At 38.3% G+C, this 14,858-nt stretch overlaps 1 protein-coding gene across 2 annotated transcripts in view; it reads right to left on the bottom strand.

Moving 5' to 3' along the window:
- Window positions 1-14,858, bottom strand: part of SHPRH (SNF2 histone linker PHD RING helicase) — a 47,779-nt gene that overhangs the window by 20,141 nt on the left and 12,780 nt on the right. For both annotated transcript variants that reach the window (XM_066546837.1, XM_066546838.1), the window contains exons 8-15: window positions 14,338-14,594; window positions 12,289-12,984; window positions 9,580-9,831; window positions 8,722-8,800; window positions 6,661-6,824; window positions 6,314-6,570; window positions 3,437-3,558; window positions 857-945 (exon numbers count right to left, since the gene is read on the bottom strand). In XM_066546837.1, coding sequence (XP_066402934.1) covers window positions 857-945; window positions 3,437-3,558; window positions 6,314-6,570; window positions 6,661-6,824; window positions 8,722-8,800; window positions 9,580-9,831; window positions 12,289-12,984; window positions 14,338-14,594 — 1,916 coding nt within the window. The remainder of the gene's footprint in view (window positions 1-856; window positions 946-3,436; window positions 3,559-6,313; window positions 6,571-6,660; window positions 6,825-8,721; window positions 8,801-9,579; window positions 9,832-12,288; window positions 12,985-14,337; window positions 14,595-14,858) is intronic.

Here is a 14,858-nt window from a genome sequence, read left to right as displayed (position 1 = left end):
GTGCAGCTTAACAAGTTTAGGTTAACACATCTATGCTAGGCCAAAAATGCCACCAGGAAGTCACAAAGGAAAAGGAAGAATCAAAGAAGCACAACAGAGGCATCAGGTGACCACATGCCACACAATCAAATAATAATTTGCTCATAGAAGCAAGTAAAGAAACAGACAACTGATCATTTATCTATGTATCACTAACATTTAAAATCTCTTGTTATGCTGAAGAAAATTTTGGTCAATTAAGAACTGATAGATCTTGAAGAACAATAAATATGTTACTTAGAGAATTATGACTTTTTAACCAGGAAAATATATTCATATTTTTAAAATAGTATTCAAAAGACATGAAGTCAAATGCCCAAAGAGAAAAGTCACTTCATTTCTTTTCTGTTTTGATGCCCTTTTATCTTCTGCAGTGCAAATATTTTATTATTCTCTATCATTTGGCACATTAATATCACTCTCAGTGCAAACCCTGCATTCTGTAATTGTAGGATGTAATATAACACTTAACATGAGCAGTCACAGTCACATGCACCAGACTGGGAATTCAGCTTGTTAACTGTACTGCAGAACAGCAGGTGGAGATCATACACTGCTTCAGGGACATCAAGAAAACTCACAAGCAGGTTTTTACAAACACAGTAGCTTTTTTTTTTGTCAAAAAAAAAGGAAACATGACGGTCATGGGACAGATTCCTATCTAAAGATTGTGATCAAAGATTGTTATCATTACAGCAGGCTGAAAAAGTACTTCAGCATACCACTGGGATGAAGAAAAGACTGACCTGTTGAATTAAAGTATTCTAAAGTATTCCAGTTCTTAACTACGTCTTTTTACATTTCAATGCTCACTCACTTGCAAGGAATCTGTTTTGAGCTTTTCTTTGTGCTCTTCAGATGATCTTAGTACTTCTCTGTACAGCTCCGCAGCCAATGCATATTCTCCTGAATTAAAAAAGAGTAGCAAAAACACAGACACATTGTGTTGGTTTTTAAATATACAAACAGCTATGACCTTACAAGTGTTACATTACTTGTAACATACTAAGATGTTCTCAGAGAGTCTCTATATTAAGTGCCTGTCTTCAAGCAATTTTTTCCTGGTCATTCCTCCCCCCATAAAACTGGTAAAAAGTACAATATGATATTCTACAAAGACTTATACAGTTTTCAAATTAAATATCTTTTGTGATTGTAAGATCTGTAAATCTGTTAATCTTAAAATATATATTCATGGTTGCATAAATTAAAAAAAAAATCTCATGTTGCACTTAAAAAAATCATTTACAACTCACTGCAGTGATGCATCGCTAAATTTGCACTGCAAATGCATTATTCACTCTCCCAGTGAAAACCATGAAAGTTGTGTCATACTTCAGAAACGTAGAAATGATTAGGTACATGCAGGAAGCATAACTACTGATGTAAGCTGCCAGCATCACAGTCATTCCTCAGAAAATAGCTTATAACAATTAAAAAGAAATATAAAATTGAAGTTGTGTATGGAAAAGCAGTGAAAAAATAAATCCATCTTTATTTGCTTTTCTCAACTGATGGAAATTAACTTAGCCAGTAATACTCTTAAAAACTCTCAAAACATGGAGAAGCACAGAGAAAAGAAATGCATAAAGACAGATAAGAGAGTAAAACAAAAAATCATCCTATCTATATGGAAGTGTAACAATTCTATGTCAACAAGATTTGCTGCTTCTTACATTGAAAGAGTTGCATTTGTAAGGGTGTAGTTCCACCATACAGGATTGCAATTACTAGAAACGGCCAAAAGTTATGTGCTGAATTTGCTAGTTGGAACCTTGTGAGGCCTCCCTTGAATTTTTCTTGCCCTGCCTGAACCTTTTACTTGGCTTAGCTGTGATAGCAATTTCTGTAATTCACTAGGTCTATGGCTAATTTTTAGTATATTTTTAAACTTTTGTTTATTTTTGTGTGGTACAAACACAGCTTTATATAGACAGCAGTAATGGGCAGTTATTCCATGTAGAATGAGATATTTACAACTACCACAATGATGTAGTGTAGGGAAATAGGCCTAGCAACAACAGCAGAGGCTATCGACAAGTAAAGATATAGGATGCAGTGTACAGTACAGCCATGGGATGCTAAGAGATGGTGCACAGGCTTGGCAGCGAATAAGAAAGCCATGGCTATAAACAACTCACCCACAGTCAAAGAAATGCAGACTTAGAGCTGGACAAAACTGGGTTTAGGGGCAACAAAGAGAACAAAGAAAGAGTATGTAACATTCATAAAAGGTATCATGTCCACTAAATTCAGCGTTTTCATGGAGCTGCAGACCAATGAAGAAAGAGAAAGATGCAAACATGCTAGCAAACATAAAAATGACCCTCACTGGACTCTTGTGTGAGGAAGAAACCATCAACACAAACATCTTATTCCTACTGATGAAGGCAGTGACAACTGGCAATTGCACTGCCACCACATCTACCAAACCATTGACCTCAGGGTCCAGATGAGCCTAAGTAGAAAAGTAAGCAGAAAAGCAGAACAAGTAGAAACAAATAAGAGTGATTGTTACTCTTTTCTTTGCCTGTAGCAATACATTTGGACCAATTATAGACCTATAAGTTTTCAATTATACTAAGATTAAATTCATGGCCTCACTTTTATATAAGGTGTGCTTCCCCCTTCCTGAAAAAGAAGACTGAGTGTAAGGGTAATACTGGGGGAGGAGTTACAGACCAGAACTTTGCCTCTTTTGTCCTGCTTTTGTTTCTCATCAGGCGAAATTTTTATCAATCTGGTTTTCAAAATAGGCCAAACATAATTTTTGCTACTAGTGCATTTTAGAAGCATTACCTCTGTATGTAACTCTTTTTAAGCACTTAACTGTATCAGAAACACTTATCTCCATGCTGCAGTTGTAACAAAGTATTTCAAATCCACTAACTACAGACTAAAGAATCTGAATATAGTCCTTCTATGAGGACTCTAAGAGAAAGTAAGAGAAAAGGCAGTTTGCCTGTTCTCTTTGAAGAAAGACTTGGACATGAGCTGGAAAAATTCAAACAGCCTGTCAACTTTAAAAGAACTAGGAAAAGTGGCATTTTTACACATTCATAATGGAATAATTAATTTTTGTTTTGTGGGACACTCAAGATTCATATAATTATTTTTGTTTTCCATTCAAAACTTTTTTTGCCTTGTAATTTAGACAAAATCGACATTGACAGAGCTGTCTAGCAGCAGGAGCAGCAAAAGGAATCTTAGCAGTCAGCATAGCAGTTTGCATGGCTGGGGCACAAGGGAAGCCCAGAAAGCAGTACTGATAAAACAAAAGCAGGTTAAGTACAATTACACAAGTATGACTTCTTTTAATCTCCCAACAGAGATGAAGCATATCCTTTACTCCTGTGCTGAAAGGAGTAAAGAATATGCTGTGGTCCTTTGGCCTTACCTTTAATGATATGGATACCAGCTAAGCCATTGAGAGCACACACCAACTGTCGGTGAGCTTCTTCACACTCTGTTCGACACTTCTTTTGCAGAGAGGCCAGCAGCTCCTCCATGGTCATGGTGCTGAAAAGGAGAGCAAATGGCTTGAATTTGAAACAAAATCACAGTACTGGAAAAGTAAGGGGGTCATGCTGAGCAGCATAGCAGATCATTACATGCATCCAATGGGGTCTTTTTTGAGACTTTTTTACTTATTAAAAAACCTCTAGCTGTCAGATTTTCTTCCTGCTAGAGCTTTACCCTAACTTGAATGTGTCCAGAGGTTGCCATCTCCTGGAACAACAAGAAATAAGGAGCAAGAAGAAAATTTGAATTTGATAAAATAATCCTTCATGGGGCAAAATATTGTTCTCCTTCTGTTAGTGGTGAACTGCAAACAAGCAACATAGACCTCATTTTGACAAAAGCTGTTCAGATGAAAACAGCTATGACAGACTACACTTCTACCCTCTGCTACCAATCTAAACACAAAACACATGAAGTGTCAATGTAAAGAAGAAAACCTGTGAAATGTGAACAGAGAAGACTAGCAAAAATCATTCTAAACTTCCTATTCTACATTTGTCATATCTGCAGATTATGAGAGGAATTCTACTAGAAGAGAATTAGCTTCACATAAAAATACCAGAAATGAAGAGAATAGAGTGGAGCGGGAACAGAAATGAGGAGGATGCAAGAAGGAAGCTTGAAGGGTACTCTGGAGTAAAGCCACAGGTTAAAGAATCAGAGGACTGATATGAAGAGACAGGAGAGTAAACAATAGCAACAGCCTACAACAGATGACCTGAGGCTGCTTCAAATACCAATTGCTGCTGTTAGACCAGACACCACTCTCCTCCACTGAAACCCTGCTCCTCAGCCTCATTCACCTTCAGGAGAAGCATTTACTATTTGGTGTTCAGCACTGTGGAACAGAGTACTGAACTCTTGCACAGACTGGGCTCCAATTATGCTGGAAGGATGCCCTTCCCTAGGCCTTCATTTTACCTTCCTTGCAACATTATTCCAGTTGCAGAAACTGATTCTTGGTTTTATAGTACAGTGTTACACCAGAATCAGCTTTAAATCAATATAATCACTATTCATAATTACTGAATTCTGCAAAGGAAATAGTAAATACACATAACATATGCTGATACTTCCACCACTGCTACTTACCTCCATCAGGAGTTCCAACAAAAATTGTTACAGCAGAAGGATGTACATATAAAATATGCAATTAGATACACAGCCTGAGACTACCAAGTAAGGCAAACAGAAGGGGTTTTTACTCAAGTTAATTAGGAAAATCTAGAAAAATCTCTTTTGAGAGCTTTTTTTTTCTGAGTAGATCTCATTTACTGCCTTCACTACACAGCTGGGAGAAAAAGGTCATCTATCATAGAACAGAATATGCTCCAAACTCAGTTTTTTAATCCAGGCCCGTGTCTCTTATCTATAAGCTCCAGCATCAACTTTCTTATTTCAGGAAATTTCTGTTATTCAAAGGTCCTAGCAGAGAATTGCTTCATTATTCTCCTACATATAACCAAAGACAGGAACTAAATCTTCTCTCTATTCTGGAAATGTCCACTGCTGCAGTCAAGTTTGGGTCACAAAAAAAAGGTACGTAAACAGTGCTGAAAATTGACTTTTCTCTGGACACATGATTTTAAGAAAGATTTAATTTTCATTGCTGGCTTTTCCATCAGTTACTATGCAGCTGTCACTGTGCAACCATTCCACCAAAATCAACACAGTACAAAGCTGTTCCCACCATACTCTGCTCAGTTTACATATATTTCATTTATACTACACTGGCTCATTTTAATGTAAATAATCTTGTATGATGGGTGGGAATATTGATTTCTCCTACGTTTGAGTCCCTTGCTTCCACGTTAGCAGACTGCCACAGTAAGTGCTACAGCACAGTGGCTAACTACTGGTCTCTGCTCAAGTAGGTGCAAAGTCAGCTTCAGCTGCTTAGGCACTGCAGGTGCCCTGTATAACAGAGCAAGGAGAAGAACACAAAACTTCTAACAACGATTGAAAGAGACTGAATAGAATGGATGGAATAGGAAACAGTATCAATAACACCGGCAGTGCTAAAAGTTGAAGTTCTTCCCTAGTTGTAGTTTAAGAAAGAAACATAGACACCAGTCTGAGAAGTTGGAATTGAAACAGCCTGCTCTTTCACAATCTCCTTCTAACTGACTGAAAAGGTAGCAGCTACATTTCACAACAGGACTGGCAATATGGGTTTTTTTGGTCTAACAAAAGTTGAGACCAAACTGGTAGTTGCAGAGCACTTATGGGGGAAGATGATCTTGAAAGCATGCAAATAAAAGAGCATTTGTACAGCTTTCAAGTTTGGGTCTATATTTACAAATTCTGCAACCTCAAATTAACATTTTCTTTGAACTAAAAAATTATTCCATTCTGTTGATTCAATTCTTTCATTGTTCTCATTCATGAATGTGAGCTTTGTACAAGACAAAAAAAAAAGCAGTGGGCTTATTTATATAAACAAAAAAAGAATCTGGTTTGTTTCATACTCAATCTGTTACCTGCAACACTCTAGTCGTAGTAAGGTTAGAATGCCACTGGAGAATCAAATGCCTTCAGTACTATGCTCTTTAACACAAGAATTACACAAATGAACCCACTGTGCCTGTTCAGCTTCTGAGGTCAGATTACCCTGGTGTGCCACAGTCACACATTTAACTCAAGAAGCTTAAATTAGGCTTATTTGAGGACTGTACAAGAACTTGCATTGCTGGAGACAATCAGAGCTCTGCTTTGGATAAAGTAGGCCATTTAAGAAATGCCAGAAATTCACCTTTTCTGTAGTGGCAAGAACTCTCCCCGAACAGCTTGTGGGTGACAGCAGGCCTGCCTGAGCCGTAGCAAAGGGTATAGAATAGAAGTCACAGTCCTTCTATCTAGGCTGCTAAGCTTAAGAGTCCAGTCTGAAATCTTCCTGAGTTTTGCCAATGCATCCTGGCAGCACACCTCGTGCTGGCGATGATAGAAGTGTCTCTCCACAGGAGAGAAGTGAAGCCAGTGTATATTTTCTGTCTGAGGGGGGATTTGAATCTGAAATTAAAAAAAAAAAGTAAGTAATCTGCAAATAAAACTAATGATAAATGATGTTCAGGAATTCTAAAACTCAAAACTTTGATTTACTTGGTCAAGCACATCCTTCTTTGCTGATCTCCACATGATCTTGGCAATTAGACTGTAGAGAGGCCGAGGATTTTTCCTGCAATAAGGTCGATATAGTAGCTGGTCCCACCAGTGTTTGACCCAGTAAGGATCAACTCCAAGGAAAAGGACTAATCCATACAAATCTGCCAAGAAAAGAAAGTGTTTGTGTTTTAATACTTTGCAATATGTCTCAAAAAAATTTAACTGTCGTACAAAGCCTATGAAGCATAAACCATCTCCATTCTGGCCTTTATCTTTTGCACATGTTTTCCAGTCATTCCTTCAGCAAAATATTTAATTTGAGGCAGGGGACTGGGTGGTAGAAGGTGGGCGTTCTCTCCTTTAGCTCGTTTTTGATTTCCACACAACTTGAGAGAATTTAGCTGTTTGTGAGACACTTTCCTAATTTCAAGCTTAGCAGAAGAAAGCAAAGAATTTAAGCCTATTCAGAGCAGAGACAAGAGGCAGAAATTACATGATTGCATATGGTTAACTGGGTTTGCCAGGTTTTTCTAAACCAATATTGCTCAGCATCATTACTCCAGAGCCTGCTGTGCACCAACTGTCTGCTGCCCACAATCCTAGAAGGGGCTGCAATTCAGAAGAATTTTCACTTCTCTACTAATGCATAAGAAATTAACAAAAGACACTTCAATTTTTTTCTTGCTAATTGAGAGAATACATCTTGCTAATTCTGCCTAATTCAGAAACTTGTCACTTTTTGGAATGAAATTTAAGGATGTACTGACTTTAAACATCTGTCTTAATTTTACTGGAAAAACACAGAAGCACACATTTAAATGCTGCATGGGGATACTGCAGAAACAGAGATATGTGATGATATCTTCTAGTTCTTGAAAATCTGGTGGCTACATTCCTTATTCTGTTAGCTTTATCATAATTCAGTATTCAGCTGAAAACATCAAGACATTCACCAAATACATCATAGACCAGAAGAAGAAAAATCCTGGAAATCATTTCTGAGCAAGAAGCAATTGTTTACCCAGAGCTCCTATCCCACCACATTACAGCAGCAGTGGCACAGATTGAAATGAGTCAGCAGTTTTCATCCCTGAAGTGATGAGGGCTGCCTTAGAGTCTGTCAACATGTATTATGAACTGTATGATATTTCAGATATGTATTAAATCAACACTATCACACACAGGACCTTGAAGGAGTTTCATCACGATACTAAAATCAATCATTTCTTCCTGAAGCTTTGCTTTATTAACACTGTATTCGTGCAACTATTACAGGTATTTATAAATTTAATTCAAAATTCCATTACAAATTAATCTGATATATTGATTTTTACAACTAAGTATCCAAACAACAGTCCACAAATGCTTACACTGATTTATCCACTTTTAAACACATTGCCCCAATGTGTACCATATATTCCAAAATCCATCAGAGAACACAGGGAGACAAAGCAGTTAGTCAGCTCCCTTTCTTTTATTCTATCTCTGTCTGAAGCCTGTCTACAGAAACTGAGCACCACACAAAAAAAGACAAGATAAATGTCACCTGCTAACATACAGCTACCTACTCCACACATTGCAAGTCATTAAGTCCTTACATAAGGACTGGAGATGGTTTCATAAGGTTTAGCATGATTTGTAGAATTTATATTCAAAGCAGCGGATACCCACAGTAGTTCATACAGAGCTATGCAAAAAGCAAATACAGCTTTGCTTGCTGTATTTGACAGTTCACAGGATTCAGTAACCAGAGCAGACTATCTGTTGTAAAGAAGGTTTAATATTTTTCCACTCCACTAAGTGAAAACTGAAGAACACACTTGAGTCAGCTATTAGACACACAGCTTCTCTGGGAGCCAAAAAGATTTCACCTCTTTGATTTGTATATTGATACATGTATTGATGGCTTTATTATTATGCTTAAAGTTTATGGCTTACAAAGTTAGAGTACCTAGTGAATTCAGAACAAAACTAGCAGACATTTTAACTGCTTCAAAGCCTCACCTAGTTATCAGCATAAGGAAAGCCCAGAGATTACACCACTACATAAAATCTCACCTTCTAATCCTCGCTGCACAGGAGTGCCACTGACACACCAGCGATTGACTCCACTCAAACGGAGTGCCATCTCAGCAGCCTAACGAAAGGACACAGAGCCAATGATAGGAAAGGAAAAACAGAGTGGAACACAGTCTGACAACATGTGGATCTTATTTTTGAGAAGTCTGAACATCTTTTCAGCAGGTACTCTTAGATCTAGAAGCAGCATTGGTGCAATATATTATAAAAACATATATAATATTTTTGATCTTTTTAGAAGGTAACTGAAAGCTGACAAAAGCCAGGTCCTCTTCCAAGCAATTAAGTGCAATTAAGGGCTCACAGAAGGCAAACAAATAGCAAAATAAACTGTATGTTTAAAAAATTCTAAACATTAAAGCCTGTAAGGCATTATGTAAGTAGCATTTTTGTCTTCCTGTGTTGGGCTAAAAAACTGGACAAAGACTAATTAAAATAATCCCTCCTGCAGACTGTATCCCTTGAGTTTGCAGACAGACTGCTGACTATTTTAGCTTCTAGACCCAAAGGACATATCTATGCCTCTGAGCCACATCACTGAACAAGGCTAGTGTCTTGTTGAAAACTATCAAACACCATATACAACATGATGACCTAGTTCTTTAAACTGTCAGTATAGATTATGCTAAGTATTTTTTGAGCTGGATATACTTCACAATCTTCCAAAATTCCAACAGGAGAATGATTCAATGGTAAGTATCCCCAACAGAAAATTCACTTCTGAAGAACAAGGGACAAGGACAAACTACATGAGTGTACTCTGAACATTAAGAGGGGGGAAGGAGAGACTCTCTTATTTTTTCAAGTTAAATGAATGCATGACCAGGAATGTCATACCTTTGCAGTGGTGCATTCAACCATTTGTGCCTCATCGAGGCAGATCCTCCACCACTCCACTGCCACCAAGGGGCTGGGGATGGCCATGTAGCGCTTCTGGTTCCTGAAGCGGCGCCCGTCCTTGCTGTTGCTGTGGGGAATGTCCACGTAGTTCAGCTCGGAGCGCAGGACGTCGTAGGTGGTGATAACCACCTCCTGCTCCGCCAGCATGTGCGGCTGCAAAAAGCCGTGCTTCTTCACGCCTTGGTACACCTACAGGGATTCACAGGCAACAGCACAAGAGCAAAGAAGGGAGGTAAGAATGATAAAAATGCTAATATATCAGTACAGCTTAATATGTACAAGCTTTTAGCAGTGTTGCTCATATAAAAAGAAACTACTCATAAAATGTGTAATCATCTAATAGTATGGTGGGAAATTCATCTAAGTAACCTAATAATAAATACAATAGAGTCATGGATGCAAAATTTGTCAAATTTTTATGACTTTGCAAAACATTTATTTCCTCCTTTGAAGGAGAGAGGACTTCATTATTTTCTACAACAGTTATTTGTTTTAACAGTTGTGTGAAGATTAAGTATTCCGTAATGTTGTATGGAACAACGTTATACAAGTTACTGTTACATGTTCAGTCTTCTCCTCTCCTTTATTGTAGATCATTACCTTTCTTCCGAAAACTTTACTCACTAAAATCTAATGGATGATTAGGCAAAGACAGAAATATGCATCAAAACATAAAAAACCAGAAATTACACTCTGAGTAAAGTTTTACCTACAGAGGTTTAAGAGATGAAAAAAAATACCCTAGGTAAAATACAGTCCCTGTGCACTAGCAGAAACCCTTCATATTGACATTTGTTCTATTATCAGAAGTACTTTTCTTATCTCCCTCATAATGTTGAGCCAAATCCCTTTAGAAACATACAGAAGTTAAAATAACTGCTCTTTACCCCTTTATGATCAGCACATGATTTCACTGTTAATTTCAGTCTTAACCCTACTTTTTCTCCCAGTAATAATCTTCCTCTACGTTGGTGGATATGGCAACAGTGTTTCTGTCAACTGAAAGAAACACCTGCAGATAATTTCTTTCTATTGAGCTCCAGAGTGGGACAACAGAGTAACTCAGCTCTCTGCACATGAAACAAAAGAGAGAAGGGGAGCTTGGAAGGGGAAGAAAAAAGAAACAAATTAACCAAAAAGAGCACGCTCTCTGAAGCAACCATGAAGAAACAAACTGCCAAAGTCTAATAATTTCTTCAAGTACTTATGAATAGATTTTCTGCAGATTTATAACTTGGCCAAGTTTTGATTGTTTTCACAGCAGCAGGAAGACAATCTACCACAAAGCAAGGCTTACTGATAAATTTTAATTTCTCGTTCTATTACATAAAACCATTAGAATTTCCCATGGGTTGTAAGCAGTTGAAGAGTAAAAAACACGTCACATGCAATGCAAAAGTTGTTAACATGGGAAACTGATTCTTTGAAACACGTCCATTACTTTCATTTTACCTCAACAGGAAATAAAACACCAAATTTTCATTTTGAAGCAACACTGAAAACAAGTCTCACAGTTGGCAGTTAGAAGAAAATGAAAACAATCTTGCAGAATGGAAGATGCCACACAGTTTAAAGTACTGACAATCAGTATTTAAACTATTTTGTTGTCACCATGTACATCTATTTCTGCTAATTTTCATTAAAGCTGGTATTAAACGTAGACTGGGCCCTAGGAAAACCATGTGAGTTTTACACATTTGTTAATTCCTGCATTAAATCTAATTGGACTACTCACACAAATAGCACTGGAGGCCTAGAATTCATTTATATGTTGGGCAACTATGTGTAATAGCCAAAGGTACCAGATATATCTCTGAATACCAAGTTATATCATATCTGCTACTACTTTGTTCAAAATACAAGTGATTGATGGTTTTCAAAGCTCTTGATCATTACAAAGGCTCCTGACTGCTAAAAATATGAAGGAAAAAACTTGGCTGCATCGGTAATAAAAGACTTTTGAATACTGTGATATCAGTATTTTTAAAAAACCTGCATGGTGATTATTACCCTAAGTATAATTAGATTTGTTCTAGTGGCAGGGTTATTAGAAATCAAGTAAAAGGACAATACATGGTCTCCAAATAAGCAACATCCTAATAAATTTGGTAGATGTTATCGACACAACAGTTGTACCAGTATTGTTTTCAGTAAACACCAATGCCGAAGACTTCTTCTATAAAGCCTGAGAACCAGAAATGCAAAGCTACAGGCTTTACCTACGGAAACATTTTTTATCTAGAACAAAAGGAGGAGAAACAGTCTGAGAATTGCTTAAGTGCACGTGTACAGTGAGACAACACTCAAAACACCCATAGGCCTTCTTAAGTTCCTTGGTAGTCTTTCAAACAGCCTTCCCTCTCAGAAACTACATGTTGCTGCAACCACACAGAAATTTGCTTTCAGCCGCTATACAATCTACTCCACTGGTTTATCTCCCAGTGACCAGCTAAAACAGAGAAAAAAAGGACTAATTGCAGACTGTCTTTCTGGGACAGCAATGCACCACATAATGCCAAAGCATTGGTCTAGCAGCAAGAAGCATAGAGCTCTGGCAGAGAGGACAAAGACCTCTGAACTTTGAGTGATGCAAGCCCCAAGCCTTGATAAAATAACTCTCCAGAATATGAAGCTCTATAATCTTACCAGAACTCGAAGAGATGATGATCTTACATGCCTATTGATCTCATCTACCCACTGGTGGCAAATAGAACTTGGAGAAATTATCAGAGTCGCTCTTGTAGGAACTGGTTTCATTGCCACAAGGCAATGGGGACAGTAGAAGGGCCTGCTCTTCAGGTTCTCCTCTTTGTAGTTTACGCATTCTGCATGCTGCCACAGGTAACATTTCAGGCACTGCACACGAGCTTTGTAGTCAGCCAATCCAAGCTCACCACAGATGCATTCAAAACGATATTCAGAGGTATTAAATGGAAATATGGAACTGGTATGTTGTACGTTACTGCCAGCACGTTCTTGGGAATGTGAGGACTGGACCTTTGGGACTTCCTGCTGGATAACAGCTGTAGTTTTAGAAACATCAACATCAGGACGACTGCTCATGTCACTGGAGACAAAGTGGTTGCCATGAACATCAGGAGATTTTGGGACCACAGTTTCTTGCTTAACATTCTTCTCTTCTACAGAGTTCTCATGATCTGCTTCAGATTTCCTGTTATTTTTACTACTTGTACAGTAATCATGTTCTTCCATGGCGATATTCTCATGTGAAGCAGTTTCAAAGACATTTTCAGATGTTTCATCACTGTTTCTTGATTCTTTGGTTTGAGTTTTAGCATCAATCAATTGCTTCTTCTGAGTGTTTTCTGAAGTCCTTGCTACCTACAAAGTAAAATTAACCAAAAATGTCAGACTTTACATTCTGGCTTGTCCAGTGACATTTAACAGTTACCGGTGCTACCTAATGTCTTCATTAATGACATAGCCAGAGGGATTGAGTGCACCCTCAGCAAATTTGCAGATGACACCAAGTTGAGCAGTACAGCTGACACACCTGAAGGACGGGATGCCGTCCAAAGGGACCTCGACAAACTTGAGGAGTGGGCCCATGGGAATCTCATGCAGTTTAACAAGACCAAGTGCAAGGTGCTGCACATGGCTTGGATGAACAGATTGAGAGCAGCCCTGCTGAGAAGGATTTGGGAGTACTGGTGGGTGAGAGGCTGGACACGATGCAGCAATGTGCACTTGCAGCCCAGAAAGACAATCGTATCCTGGACGGTATCCAAAGCAGCGTGGGCAGCAGGGCCAGGAAGGGATCCTGCCTAGCTATTCATTCTTGTGAGACCCCACCTGGAGTACTGCAATCCAGCTTTGGGACACCCAATATAAGGAGGATGTGGAACTGTTGGAGTACGTCTAGAGGAGGGCCACGAAGATGATCAGAGGGCTAGAGCACCTCCCCTGTGAGAAAAGGCTAAGAGAGTTGGAATTGTCCAGCCTGGAAAAGAGAAGGCTTCAGGCTAAATTACGGCCTTCCAGTACCTAACCAAAAGCTATGAGAAGCTTTAACGGGACTATTTACAAGAGCACGTAGTGACAGGACAAGGGGGGGATAGTTTTTAATGAAAGATAATAGGTTTAGATATTAGGAAGAAATTCTTCATTGTGAGGTGGTGAGACACTGGAAGAGGTTGCCCAGAGACAATGATGCCCCAACCCTGGAAGTGTTCAAGGCCAGGTTGGATGGGGCTTTGAGAAACCTAGTCTAGTGGAAGGTGTCCCCACGGCAAGGGGGTTTGGAATTAGATGAGTTTTAAAGTCCCTTCCAACCCAAACAACTTTCTCCTCACCCTTTTTTTTAATGACATATAAACACATCAGTACATTGATATTAAGGGTTTATATTAATTTCCAGTTTGAGGATTTGGTTAATGTTTACCAGTGTTTAAAAAACAACTTCACAGTAAGAACAATACAACTCCCAGTAACACTACTTTAGAAGACTTGTGACAGATGTAGTTATTATTTTAGCCCCAAATTTTATCTACTTATGATTTCTGCTTCTTTATTTATGTGTCGAAGCAATTGCTGCAGTTTTCTTCATTTTTACCACTAAATCAGTGTCACTGAGCTCGTGTACAGAGACAGTACAGCTGAGAGTAGCATGCAATTGGCAGAAAAAAAACCAGCTTTTGCAACATTCTTTGAAATAACTACAGCAGCATGTTTTACCTGCTCTTTGGCTCTTTCTCGCTTCTTCTGTTCCTTGTAATTCTTCCCCAGCTTGAAGGACCCAGCCAGACCATGCCCTTTAACTTGTTCTACCACCTGTTCAGCAATTAGTTTTTCTAGAGTTCTTTTGAGAAGCCGTCTATTTCTCTGCGTATCGTATCTATATATAGAACTGATGTACTTAAATATTGCAATTATGGATGCTCCTTTCTTCACATTAATTTCCTTTACAGCTGCTAATATCATTACTCGTAAGCCTGTATGAAGAATCAAAACAAAAATTTAAGTTACCTCACAGAATGTGTATTAAGGTAACTCTAAACATAGTGCTCATCTAAAAAATGCACATAGGCAGCAGTTTTGACAAGCTTTTACTTGACACAGCTCTACAGATTGCTGTTTTGCAATGATTCTAAAACAATGTTGGATAGCAATAGAAATATATCACCCAATTTTCTTACTGAGGCATAAAAAAAGACAACTTATTTCATTTAAATGCATAAACTCTTTACAAAGACCTC

This window comes from Molothrus aeneus, chromosome 3 (genome assembly GCF_037042795.1).
Source record: "Molothrus aeneus isolate 106 chromosome 3, BPBGC_Maene_1.0, whole genome shotgun sequence".
Taxonomy (NCBI): domain Eukaryota; kingdom Metazoa; phylum Chordata; class Aves; order Passeriformes; family Icteridae; genus Molothrus; species Molothrus aeneus.
This window is presented reverse-complemented; position numbering and strand designations above follow the sequence as displayed.